A 14,743-nucleotide genomic window follows, 5' to 3' on the forward strand; every position below is an offset into this window, starting at 1 on the left:
CTTTTTTATTTTCTTTTTTTGGGGGGGTTTTTTTTTTTTTTTTTTTACGGACAAAAAAAAAAAAAAAAAAAAAAGAAGTGAAAAACCAACAAAAAAGACACAGACGAACAAATATCTTCTCACACAAACTGGAAGATCCAAAACAGAGTCCTTGATTCCACAATAGAAATCTTCATTTTTAAGGCTTACTGAAAGCTCAGTTTTCAGTTAGGCCAATGTCTAGTCAAAAATCCTATTATGTTTGGATTGTACATTTCAGTTATTTTAATTGAGATGCCATAAAAACAAAAGAAAAAATGGTCTAAGGTAGTTAAAATATATAATGACTCTTGCTGGTGATATATTACAATTTATAGTACTTTTTTTTAGATTATTGTAAATTATTGTTCAGGGGAATGTAAAAGGGAAATAAAATCTAGCAGTAACTGTTGAAATTAAACAATTACTGCAGGCTGGCCCTTAAAGGAACACTGCAATGTAATATAAAATCATTTTCAGTCATTACATTTAATTAAAATGGAAAAGAAAGGTAAATCAGGCATTAAGTCCCAGGCCGTGAATATCCTGAACTTCTCCTGAATGCAAAAAAAAAGTTCAGTGTATTCAGCACATTCTAGACTCATGGCTGAGCAAATAAATAGTTCAAGAAATTTAATTTTTTTAAAAGTTCATAAACAAAACAGGAAGATAAAATAAAAGTTACAGTCTAAATACAGATCCTGCAGAATGTTTCCTTGCACTTAACTTCAACTCCCAGCTTTATTGTATACAGTAGATAAAGTTAAGCATGCGTCCAAGTCATTGCGAGATCTGGGTCTAATTAGGCAGGCTGCTTTGAGTAAGTGCTACTCAAAAGTACAGTGGGCTAGCCATGTGAAGTTTCCAGAATTAGGATCTGTCTAAATACCATGAACACTCAAACATAGTGAAACAGTGACAAGGATTTTCAAAACGCTCTGGAGCTTATTTTTAATATGGAGGAACTTAGGTACTAAATATTTCATTAAGCCTCTACAGTAATACTACAAAAAAAATCACTTACAGTGTTCCTTTACATATTTGAACAAAAATACCCTTCCAGCACAACAATGCTATGCTTGTAATGCTAATGTCCATACTTCCCTCCTGGAGTAGAAAAAAACACTAATTCTTTTCAAATCAGAGAGTTCCAACAGAATGCATGAATGTTTGGCCTTTGACCAATATTTAATCTTTGCATGTACCTTTCCTGTATTATAACATAGCTGCACTATGAATGTATTGTACTTGAGAAGGGTGGGGGGTGGAGGAGGGAACAGGAGTATCAGTTTATTACAGACAAGGAAAGAAAACAAATGACTTTTTCTATGAACTCTAGACGATCTTCACTTATCTAAGAAAACTGCAATCAAACCAGAAAGTCACTGAGGACTTGTTTGTGTCTAAGGCCTTATATTTTAAAATTGGTTGAATCCTGTTTCTGATGCTATCAAGATCACTTTTGTTTCTGTCTTCAGAAGAGTGGCATAAGGTCAACATAGTGGAAATCAATGCAAATGGAAACTATAAAATATAGATGCAATATTAGCAGTTCTTATGACAAGAAGTCTTTTGGAGCATGACATACCAAACAACTCACTTTGCGCCACAGACATCTCATTATTTTATGGGCAACTGGAGGTCTCAGTGAATATAGGATGTTTGTTACTGCTAGTCCAAGAACTGATTGTGGCAGATTTTAAAGGAGTCACTGTTGAAGAACTGCACATATATATCCATAAAATTCCCTAGACTTAGTTCATCCTTAAAATTCATTTCCAAGATTTTGGAAACATAGCATGTGTTAAATATCAAATTTGCTATTGCAGGAATAGTTGCATATTTAGTTTTCTCTCTGCCTGCTATCAGACTGTTGCCCTCTTTGCCTTCCTTTCTAAACTATGTTCATTATTCCTCAACAGTCTACATCCAGAAACTATAACTAAGTATAGAAGGTGGTAGAGCTTCTATTTAGTGGGTATCTCTTTAAGAGAAAGAACAATGGTTCAGTAAGGGTTGATAAATAACATAATGTAGTAGACAAATCGACAAATGAACTTAGGCCACACTAGCGCAATGACTGCATGTTTTCATTTTGCGAAATTGTCAAGAAATTCTCCCCCCGCCTCCAAAATCTTAGGTTTGAAGAAAGACTCAGTGCATGCCCAAGTGAAATACAGCAAACCAGCTATTCTTATGAAACCTGTGGCCTTCTAATAAGGTATTTACTATTACCACTTCTGTCTAAACTTTGTGTAAGCAGCAGGATGCAAGTGCTATGATACATTTTTTTGCCCTCTCCACAATATGTATCCTAATCCACAATCTAAACAAACTATTTTTACCCATTTGTTCCTAGATACTTTCTCTTAGATCCTAAACCAACTCAAAGTACACAGTCTTTACTTAATGGTCACTTACTTAATACTTCATTTTTCTAATCTTTTTCCAGAGGACAACCAGACATTGTGTCTGTTTGCAATTACTGCTGCGATCTGCCTCAAATTGAGCTACATAGATAGTCGTCCATACAGGCAAAACTGAGAGGGCAGTTAGGAAAGAAAAATGTCATCAGAACCTCCCACAGGCAAGAGGGGAAAGAATGCTTTCTTCATAAAAGCCAGAAAGTACATGGAGAGTTAGTTACTAAACCCGCAAGCAACCCCAGCAATTTTAACAATGTCTCTTTGATGCGTAGTCTATTCTTTCCATCAACGAAACGGAAGGACTATATGTGCCAATACCATAATAATTTTCAAAGGTACAAATACACTTATTTGTCATCACATGAACCTGGCTCCTAATAATGTTCTATAAACACTATAAGAAAAAAACCCACACAAATGAATTGGGGGGAAAAAAATCTCAGGAAGTGTTCTTATTCAGAAACAATATTAGTATTTCTGAAATCATTCAAAAAGAAGCCCCAGACAAACCAAATGTCTTTTATCTAGAAGTAAAGGAAGACTTCATAGAAAATATTTTAATATTTTAAGAGTATTTCCTGTCTTAAAATCTAATGAAAAGAACACTAGATCAGGTGATTGCTGTTTCTGTTTGTGCTCTAAACAGTAAAGAGAATAATTTCACAGATCTGCAACATTTCTGAGTAAAACGTTACACCTCATAAATAAATTGCTAGAACTACTTGCAAAACTAAGTGCATGTTGCCTAATAAGTTTGCATGTGTGAAGTGTGATTTATTGTAGACACAGTTCAAACAGACTCAGTGAAAATTTTGCCTTATGAGTACTATTAATATCAAAAATAATTTATAGGCATTTCATAGTAGAACAGTTTATAAATACATTCACCCAGGTTGTTCTGTTTCCTTCCATTCTGCTCCCTTTGGGATATTTGAGTAAGGTAAAAGAAACAGAAAGCTAATAGAAGATAATGGAAGGTTATAGAAAATAGTCTTCATTTCATGTGAGCATAAAGCCGTATCCATCATTGTAACAGTTTTAAGAAGTTGCATAACAATTTTTCTGTTCATTCAACAAAATTTTTGAATGCAAAAATTAATTTTCTGATGAGAAAGTTTACCCAAAAGCCTTGTCATCGTCCCCCCCATAATATAGAAAGGTGTTTGTTTAGCCCAGGATTATTAAGATTAAACTGATTACTTACGTGTTTTTGAAAAGTTTGCTTTTAGAGGTGCCAAATGCTTTTAACTTACCTCTGCAACAAATAAAGAAATAGGATGAAACTACAGATTTGGATAACTTAGAGTCTCCTTTTAAGAGTTCATTTTGCCCAACCTGAGCTCCTGGGAAGGTTCTGCTTTTCAGAACAGCACTTCCTAAGCACTCAGCACCTTCTACGTACCTTATGCTGAGGACTCAAAAGTTACAAGTCACTGCAAAAATACAGGCCAGGACTTGATCGTGGAAGAGTTTATCTCCAAAAATGTAAACAGAGATTCAGAGGTAATAATGTAGTAGTTATGGCTGTAGTGATTTTAATGTAAGAAAGATTAACAAAAATGGTGTAGCAACAATTCTTTTTAGAATTCTGGTTTTAACTCTGAATATTATTTACATAATTTCACATTTTTAATTTCAGATGACCCAAGAATCTGTATAACATGCATTCAGAACTATTATATGTAAGTATAGCTGTACAGCTCTTCAAACCTATACATTTTTCTAAAGCAAAAATACGTGCTTCACTACATAGACCTGTGCTGTGTATTATCCCATTCCTTTTAAGTGTTGCCTATCTGAGAATACTAACTTTGGAAAAAGGCTTGGGAAATGCTGAAAAACTAGCCAATCGCTCACTATCAAGGCCTTTTAAACCTTATGGACTGATGTGAACTTTACATATATGAAGAGGGGAATATGGAACAGAAAGGATCTAAAAGTTAAACAGTGCCTCTGGATTTGGGCCGATGAGATCCATCCACGGGTCCAGAAGGAACTGCCAGATGAAGTTGCTAAGCCACTATCCATCATATTTGAGAAGTCGTGGCAGTCCAGTGAAGTTCCCACTGACTGGAAAAGGGGAAACGTAACCCCCATTTTTAAAAAGGGAAAAAAGGAAGAGCTGGGGAACTACAGGCCAGTCAGTCTCACCTCTGTGCCTGGGAAGATCATGGAACAGATCCTCCTGGAAGCTATGCTAAGGCACATGGAGGACAGGGAGGTGATTCAAGACAGCCATTCCTATTTGGTTGTCAATAGCTATTGAACAATCTTTATCAGTAAGATTGTGTTTCAAGATTATCTTATGTCATATTTGCACTCGTGAGGTATACAAACATCTCGGTACCCATGCAGAAACCTGAAAAAATCTGAGGAGTCCGTTCTTCGCACGGAGAAGGAAATTGAAGATAATGAGAAAGAAATTAAAGACTTGACAGAAGAGCTGACTACGCTAGAAGACAAAGCTACTGAGGTTATAAATAACTGCAGGCAAGCTGAAGTAAGTGTCATGTTAATTTAGTGTATTTCTTCATAGAGGTCTGAAATAAATTTTAGATAATAGTTGTTGTGCCAGAGTTGTCCTAATGGCTGATGTCTGTTAGCCTTCGTCCTTAGACATTCCAGGCAGGCCTAGCAAGGGGTTGCATTAGCTGATAGTACCTACATTTCTTTAAAAAAACAAAACAAACAAACAAAAACAAAAAAAAACCCAAAAAACTCAAAACACACGCACAGCCCTCCACCTTGCCATTTAAGCCTCAGACTTGACAATGCTCATCTAAAGTATCTTTTTTTTCTAAGTTGCTTTACTACTCATCCTCCAAAAATTCACACGGGGTTAAAATGGCAAAGAATGTTCTTTTCTGTATCCTGCAATATATTGTGTGCATTCACACAAAATAAGTAATTTTGTTTAATTATTAATCAAAGTTGACCTTTAAATACAGATGCTGGGGGGAAAAATACTAAGCTAAAACAGTCCTAGTAAGCAGTCCGGTCTTCAGGTAAAATCAGGATGATGAGTTACATCCTTACTATATCCTAGTTATATCCTTCTATTCTATTCTTATGCAAATGTTGCTGTACAGCTGCAGAGTGGCATGCCGTGATGGTCAGGGAATGGGAATGATGTGTTGTGGTTTTGGTGTGGTTTCTTTTTTTTATGAATACTTGCCCAGAAATATATCTTGACCCAATTTTCTGAAGATAAGGAAAAACTTAAACCAAGTTTCCCCAAAGAAATTATTAGCTTTAAAACTTGCTTAAAAATATATTTTTTCCAGTTATGTGGGACTTTATTTTCCCGTCTAGATTTATGTACCAGAGAGAGTGAAAACAACGAGGGTGTCTGAAATTCTTCCAAATAAAGCTGTTTCTTTGAGACTGTCTTTCTCTAAAACTGCCTTTTAGCTAAAAACACCTGAGTGCAGGACTCATTTAATCCAGATCTGGAATGAAAATATAAACTATTGTGTTGTCCTGGTTTCAGCTGGGATAGACTTAATTTTCTTCCTAGTAGCTCGTGGAGTACTGTGCTTTGGATTTAGGATGAGAATATTGTTGATAACACACCGATGTTTTAGTTGTTGCTAAGCAGTGCTTACACTAGTCAAGGACTTTTCAGGCCCTGCCAGCAAGGAGGCTGGTGGTGCACAAGAAGATGGGAGGGGACACAGCCAGGACAGCTGACCCAAACTGGCCAAAGGGATATTCCATACCATGTGACATCATGCTGAACAAAAAAACGAGGGGAGTTGGCTGGGGAGGGGAGGGCGGGGCAGGGCTGCTGCTCGGGAACTGGCTGGGCATCAGTCAGCAGGTGGTGAGCAATTGCATTGTGCATCACTTGTTTTGTATATTCTTTTATCATTAGTATTATTTTCCATCCCTTTTCTGTCCTATTAAATTGTTTTTAGCTCAACCCATGAGTTTTACCTTTTTTCTGATTCTCTCCCCCTTCCCACTGTGGGGGAGTGAGTGAACAGCTGTGTGGTGTTTAGCTGACTGCCGGGTTAAACCATGACATGTGCCCCATTCTGGTATGTGCAGCTCAGCAGGCACACTTAAAAATGCAAGGAGGTTAAGCAAAGGAAAAAATATATAGATTCATTGAAAGTTTAACTTAAATGGACTGAAAAGAAGAACTCTCCTGCTTTTCAAAGTGATAATTAAGAGATCTCTGTAAAAATCCAATGACAAAAGAAAATGTTGATAGAAAGGCTATTCAATCTAGCTATAAACAATGGCATTGGATTATATATTTTTACAAGCAATCAGCTCTTTGCAACCACAATACAGTAATTTCTAATTAAGCGTGCATTCATTTTTGTGCCTACAATTAAAAAAAGAAAATCAAATTAGTTATACTTAAGGACCCTGAGATTAGAAAACATGACTTGTTAATATTTGCCAATTGAATAAGTAACATAAATAAAAATACACTTTGAATCCTTCATTAGACGAATAATTTCTGTTCATTAGGATGAGAATAGAGCTTTACCATTACCATACCTAGAAACATACAGAAAGCAAACTTAGTGACCTCAAAAGAAACTTACTAACGATGTTCTACTTTATCTTACAGGTATAAGCAACATTGCTATAAATACTGCCCAGAGAATACCTACAGAGATGAAAGTTCTCTGCAGTGTAGGGAGTGTCCTAGCAACTGTGATAGCTGTGACAAGGACAAGTGTGACTCGTGTAAGGAAGGCTTTTATCTCTCAGGTAAGCAAAGTACCAAGCATGGCATATATAGAAAAGTATTTTAGACTTTTTCTTTAGAGAAAGAGTCTGGACCTGACTTCACAAATTCATAAATCTCTACTATGACAGACAGTGGAGACTGAGGGGAGTTAGCACTTTGCAGAACCGGGTGCTTTGCATTAACATGAGGTGTTTATGTTAGCCAATGGTGCCATTTGGTTCAAAGGCTCCATGTATTTGACTACAAATTCCCACTTTTTTTTTTTAATGCACTTCCACTCTTCTGGGCAAATACAAAAAATATTGTACTTGATTCAGACTTTGTGAAAGGGGCGGTTTTTAACTCACAGAAAGACACGGAAGCATTTCCTTACTATTCGCAAGTCTAGTTTTACTTTGACTTTCAGGTCCACATAAAGTAATGAGCCTTAACCACTCTGAAATGAGCTCAGTTAAAACCACTAAATTCCACATCAGATTCACACAAGACTAAGAATCTCTTAGCTGCCATAAATCAGGCAGATCTGGTTCAGACATGGTGCCAAATATGAATCACAGGAAATCCTGAGGTTATGGTATTCTTGTGCATTGCCTGCTGAAGGTGCCCAGTAGTGGACTACAAAAGCATCACACTCATGGAAAAATGTGGTCACAACCTGAGGTGATCCGGTGGTCTACTATTTTTTTAACTGAAATTGGAGGAAGCTCAAAAAGCTATCAGTGTAACAACTCCTAGGGGCTTTGCTGCAGTATGCCAACCCTTAAATTGAATCAGATTTACTTGAGTTTAGCTTTATATTCACCAGGAACTAGAGATTCATCCACTCCTCAAAATTCGTATATATCTAACAATCTTAGGGAATTCTGGACTTAAGATTTTATATCGGGCCAGTATAAAAACTGGGACTCAACCATAAAATTTTTATCTAGATTTGGACTTTCATAAGATTTGTATCTGTCAGGATTTAGGATATGTATGAAAACCCATCTAGATATAAATTTAAGTGCAGATTGGTTTGAAGGTCGTGAAGTTTGCACAAGCAACTGAGATGAATTTAGGTTTCACACTAAAAAATTAGAGTTTATATAGCTACAAAAAGTTTCATGGGTTCTTATATACTGCTTTTTTCTTAAACTGTTTCTTGCTAGAGACAGATAGATGCTATAGGTGAGGTACCTCCTTGTCAGGATTGACAGGGGTCAGTAGACACCATGATGCGAGGCTCTGTTTCTGTTGCAGGTGGCACATGTGTGAGTGAGTGTGGACATGGCTTCTTCACTGATGACATCTCTAGAGAATGTGAACCTTGCCACAGGAGCTGTGCAACGTGTGTTGGGTACAGCTACGAGAACTGTACTGGGTGCAAAAACAGTTTCCAGCTATCTCATGGGCAGTGTCTGAACCCAAGAAATTCTCCGCTCAGTGGGAAGTTCTGGAGTGGTAAGTTGAAACAGATCCCTTAATCTTTTCTGTTTCTGTGAAGACTACCAAAAGTTTTAGAAAGAGGATATCAAGATCTTGCAGCCTGAGTGAAACTGCACTTTTGTCAAACTCATTGTCATTTTAAAAATATACTGACCAAAACCACTGGTTTCAGAGAGTGAAATTCATCTTCCTGCAAATAGCGTAACATTTTAATACCACTTAGGTGTTCCTTATCTGGGAGTTATCTTATCTGGATAGATAAAAGATTAAAAAATAAAAGATAAAAAGATGAAAAAGAAAAAGATAGATAATAGATTAAGGTACTGGAATTTCCTTATCTAAAGTACTGGGAGCCTTATAGGCTATGTGTTAGACCAGCTTTGTAGCTATTGATTCCCTACACAGAAATGAATGTAAGTTGGAGGAACTGGAAAAGAATCAACTATGTGTCTGTGTGTGTCTGTGTGTGTGTGTGTAGTGTGTGTTCAAAAGCAAGCTCTCTTCTTTTCCTTTCTCCCCCCGGTGTAGGTATGCACCGATATCTAAGGGACCTAACACAGGATATAGAATTACATCCTCGAGTCTGGAGTGCTTGTCCTACCTTGGCCATTTTCACAACCTTCACAAAATAATCAGTTCTTTCTTGGTTCCCTCATCTATAGCATGGGAAAAACAATTCTCTGTTCCAAAAAAAAAAAATAAAGTATTTGGAAGGAAAATGCTTTAAAATTTAAAGCTTCATAACCATCTTCAAATGCATCCCAGTACTGTCACAAATTCCTTGTTAAGAAAGTGTTAAATGAAAAGTGTGCAGTAGAATATTTGTCGTTCCCATTACGAAGTTATATAAAGTACAATTGAATAGGTTATGTTACCAAATGAGGCAGTGCTAATGGTGAATTTATCACCCAGCACACAAATTAAAACTCATTTGCTATGAATATTCATTCTTTTTAAGTGAAACCTGTGCAGCATGTGGAATCTCAATAGTTAGGATTGCAATTGGCACTTTTTAATTATTGGTATGCCATACCCTCCAACAAAGGGTAAAATTTCCTCTAGAGTTTCAATAGCTGCTTTGCTGATCACTGTAAACAAAGAGAAAAGTTGGTGTCATATAATCCTTTCACTCTCTTTATAGTTGTAAAGCATCAGCTGGAAAAACACATTCAATTTTGGGCACAGTGTTTAAAGAAAGAAGTGGACCAATTATAGAGAAAACAGTGAGAATTACCAGAAATCTATGGAAAAAATTATTTACAGTGAAAGGTTGAGATAAATGAGGGGCTTGGGACTAAATGAGAAAGCTAAGAGGAACACAATCACAAAGAAGAATGGAATAGATCATGTCTCTGTAAGTGTGCTAAACAGGACTTAAAATCCAGAAAAGAAGTTTTAGATTTGGCATTGGAAAAAAGGGGACTTTCAAATGGAATAATGGAGACTAGATTACTTAAGATCCTTTCCAGTTTTATTTTTTGTATCAAATGCAAATTTTGTTCTGATTCCTATGTCTTTATTTGACTCAAACACATCAAAGAATGACTATCCTTAGATCTATATGAGCTTGCATTAAAAATTAAAATATACTAACAAATATTTTCAGAAAAAATATTGACCATTTCTATTCATTGCCTATCTACGGAGAAATGTTGTATCAAAAGGAATAACATTTCTTCACTTCAGAAAAAGATCAGAGAGACCTAAAAAGAAGAAATATTAATAGAAAGTTGGTCTCCTCCATGCATTTCCTTGTGTTTCATCCATATGAGTAAGTATTTTTTCAGTTTGAGACTACCTACATCAGTGCCGTGGAAAGAGCATATGTGTAGTTTGGTCTATCTATTGGTTATCTATTTCTCACACTGTCAAATGAGGTGACTCATTGTCAGTTTTTTTCTTCTGAGCAGGCAGCTGATGCAGTTCTGTATATATCAGCATTGCTGTGCTGTGAAACCTCTTTCTATCTTGCGTACCGTTTCTCTTTCCTTCCAGTAGTTAAAATGCACCTTACTTACGGGCATTTTGAACTGTAAGATACATCCCTCTCAGAGCTGTACTGGCTTGAACATTAATGACTGCTCCAAAGTCACAGGATTCCTGCTGCAGCTGGTGATGGGAGCCCAGGGAACCTGGCTGGAGGCTCTTCACCTTCTCCGAGATAGACTTGCTGGGATTCCCACAGTGTGGCAGCAGCTGTGCCATGTAACCGCTGAGAAAGTGATGTTGAACTTGGTGATATCTTGAGCCTTTTCTCAGCAGGGTAGGCTTCCAAAGAGTAGTAACCTTCAAGTCACAACGTTAATGAAGTTGTCACTGTCTTTACTGAAGTTACACCCTGAATAACTACATTTATCAACAGTTTGTGAGGTTTCTTGCTCAGATACTGTAGGATCATCTGGTTCTCATAACAGTCATTTTCATTTGCTAATTAACAACAACATCTAAACGGTTGATTTTTTTGGCTAGAATATCAATCTTGCACTCATTTCTTTTGATGATGCATTCAAGAGGCAGATATCAGCTGAGTCCAGATTTCCAACTGTGCCATCTATATTTGAAATTCTTGTTCCACGCTGAAGATCCTTAACAAAAAATAGAGGATTCAGGCAGGACCAAACCACATTTAACTCTAGCAGTACATCACACCAATAGGGTAGTTCCTAGTTAGAGACTGCAGTACATTTCACACCCTGATAATGTGTGGACAATTTTAAAAGAAAAAAAAAAAGAAAAACAAATAGAGTTTCACTATCTGTTACAATTATTTTCTTCATTGTCAAAAGCTTTCTGAAAACCAGTAAAATTTAGGAGAGGCAGACACTGTCTTTTATTGCTTTATTCAACAATGCTATAGGACCAGTTCAAGAATGGACAAAATGAAAACCTATCTGTCCTCCTTGAAACTTACTGTCAGTGAGGATTCTGGCTGGCAGACCTGTACAGAAAAACTGCCTGGGCCTAGAACAATGATCCCTCTCCAGATCTTCTTAAGCATTTCTGTTGGGCCTCCTCTTTTCCATTATTTATTTTAAAGAAGATCATGGGGATAGAGAAAATACTTTTTCTTTCATACATGGGTGCAAACTCATGGCATCTTTCCAAGTTTTTCACTGCTTCCTCTGGACAGATCTTCAGGTATTTTATCCCAGTTTACTTTTTTTGTTCTTTAGCTTGTTCATAGCTACTTGGATTTTCTCCAGGGTTATTTCTTCTTAGCAAAATATAAGGACCTTCCATCTCATCTGTCGTCAAACTCAGTTTCTAAGGGTAGCCTGTCATGCAGCACGGGCATGGTCCAAGAAGCTTGTCCCTTCTGCAGGGGATATTAAAATACTTCCATGTTTGTTCACCAGCCCACTGTGGCTGAGATTTGGCTTTGGGCTCTCATCCTCTCTGTCTGTTTACCAATATACGCTTCTTCCACTGGGTGCTCAGTGTCCTCAACTCCTTTACACTGGTGCAACACCATGACAGAGCTGCCTCTGAGCTTCAGTGGCCTGAATTAAAGAATCTAATTAAAGAATACAGGCCAGACAATTATTAGTCCTCCCACTTTGGGGTATTGAGCTGGGCATGGAGGCCAAGGATCAAACAACCTCGCCCCTGTCATGGGAATGAAGATGAGATCGCACCAAGCCCATCCTCAGCACATGCCCTGCTCCGGACAATGCAGGAAGACAACACAACTAGGAAGATAGCCAAAATTTCCAAATCCGGTAGTTTACATCAGCTTTTACCACGTTAGTCTGCTATTTACATTTTTTTCTTTAGAAATGTTACTAACAGAGAGTTGAGGTATTAGACCTTGAACTGTATTTACAAATAATGAAGCCATTTCTCTTTGGCTTTTCCAGCCACATGGATTCAGTGGGTTCCACTGTAGTTTTAGTGACTGTGTTGATGTACCATAACAGACAAAGTGAGTTCTGGGAAACAAACACTGTTGTTTTGTTTGGTTCCAAGGCTAACATAAATTAAAGGGCAGCACATCAGAGCCTGCCACAGAGAAACCAACATAGAGTCTGAGCTTCTTTGCAATTTGAGAGACTACTCCATCTAGGTGAGGATTAAAACCTTTGTGAATGTGGAACACACTTTTTTTTCCATGTTTAAGCTTTCACTTCTATTTCTTATGCAGGGATAAATAATAGACCAGTCTTATGAATTTTTATGAGCACACACTCCAACAACCAAAACATTCTATAAAAAACCAACTTTCTAAAATTATATTTACTTTGGGGGTATACTCTGCTGGGCAAACAGTTCAACTCATATCAGGAATCATTAATAAGTCATATCCAGGTCTGAAATAATGAAACAGACCATGTCTGTTATCCAGGCTTTTAAAAAGACAGGGCAAGCCAAGAAAGGGGGAAAAAAAGAGACTGAGCTCTGCGTTTCTAGCGTGAAACATCTGTATTTTATCTCATGTACCAGATGATGAAATGACTTTGGAAGCCAGGAGACACACGAGTGTAAGCTTGATTCACCAAGTGAACACACACCCCCTTTCAACTGGATTAGACATTTTGCAAGTTATGATCAGGTCTTCATTTTGCCTGTTCACTGTAAATACCGTACCCCAAAAACTCATTCGTTCCTCAGTTACACGGTTTAGTCTACCACATTCTTCTGAAAAGTACAAAAGGAAAAAAATGGGTATGGAATGAGGTCTGTTTCTGATGCAGACTCAAAACGTGATATGTGCTTCTTTACATGCAGATAATATATGCTGTAGTAAATTACGCAGCTAAATAGCAGCTGGTTCTGTTTACTATTACATACCACCCCCAATAATAAGAGCAACCTCCCACAAGCAGCCATTGACCAACTGCATCCATCTTGCATATTTTCCTTTTCCTAAACATAGAGTAAAACAAAAACAGTAAAAATGTACTGGTTGAGACAAAACAATAATTCAGGCTTTAAAAGGATTATTTAAAAGGACTTTAATGCAGCTATGCAGATATGCATATAAAGGCCTTGGAATATGGAAGGGGAAAAAAAAAAGGAACGGGGTGGGCAGAAGACAGTAGAGAAAGCATCAGGAGAGAACAGGTCATAGTCTACCAAATGTGAAAATGTTATGACATTTAGAGTGCAGAATTAGAGCATCATGGGAAGAGTTAGGAGACTTTTTAAGCATCATCCATATGTGAAATTTCAGGTTGCTAGAGGCAAGCAAAAATGATTCATTATCCCATATGTTCTTCGGCATGCCAATTTCATATTCCAGCTATTTGTTTGTAAAGTAATATTATGGTTGTTACAAGATAACTAGATTGGGAATTAACGGTTATTGGGGATTGTGATTTACTTCTCAGCACTCCTATAGTTTCCTTAAATTTACAGTTCATGTAAGTCTTCAAAATGGGATAGGTCTAGTATTTTATTACATATGTATATTGGTTTCATTATGTTTTACCATGTCTATGTAATTGTAATTACCTCATGGAGATACATAACCCATTTTTGTGTTTTTATTCATGACTGTATCAATTTCACAAGGCCAGTGCCACATGCAGAATAAAATCTAACAAACTAAGTAGCATCTCAACTGGATCACAGTCAAATCACATCCCACTACACAGTGTAAAAGTTAGTCAGGTCACCTTCTAAAAGGAATATGTTTGCAGTTACAAACAGCCATGGCACTTCATTTCCTTCTGCATGCCTCACTGCAGCAATTGTGCCATGGTCTGACAATAAAATACACTGTAAAAATACGCTCTTTGTAGAAGTCAATGTCTTTCTAACTAGAACATATTGGTATTACAAATATATACAGGGGGCTACTCTGATACTTGTGGTGAATGGAGTTAAATCCAGTTGACAGCCAGTCACAAGTGGTTTTCCCCAGGGCTCAGTACTGGAGGCAGTTCTGTTCAATATCTTTATCAATGATCTGGATGAGGGGATTGAGTGCACCCTCAGTAAGTTCGCAGATGACACCAAGTTGGGCGGGAGTGTTGATCTGCTCGAGGGTAGGAAGGCTCCGCAGAGGGATCTGGACAGGCTGGATCAATGGGCCAAGGCCAATTGTATGAGGTTCAACAAGGCCAGGTGCCAGGTCCTGCACTTGGGTCACAACAACCCCATGCAACGCTACAGGCTTGGGGAAGAGTGGCTGGAAAGCTGCCTGTCGGAAAAGGACCTGGGGGTG

At 37.4% G+C, this 14,743-nt stretch overlaps 1 protein-coding gene across 1 annotated transcript in view; it reads left to right on the forward strand.

The window, feature by feature from the left end:
- PCSK5 (proprotein convertase subtilisin/kexin type 5) overlaps nt 1–14,743 on the forward strand; it is a 271,155-nt gene that overhangs the window by 235,136 nt on the left and 21,276 nt on the right. The window contains exons 25-27 of the mRNA XM_019473649.1: nt 4,084–4,126; nt 7,030–7,172; nt 8,392–8,592. Coding sequence (XP_019329194.1) covers nt 4,084–4,126; nt 7,030–7,172; nt 8,392–8,592 — 387 coding nt within the window. The remainder of the gene's footprint in view (nt 1–4,083; nt 4,127–7,029; nt 7,173–8,391; nt 8,593–14,743) is intronic.

This window comes from Aptenodytes forsteri, unplaced genomic scaffold, assembly GCF_000699145.1.
Source record: "Aptenodytes forsteri isolate BGI_AS27 unplaced genomic scaffold, ASM69914v1 Scaffold151, whole genome shotgun sequence".
NCBI lineage: Eukaryota > Metazoa > Chordata > Aves > Sphenisciformes > Spheniscidae > Aptenodytes > Aptenodytes forsteri.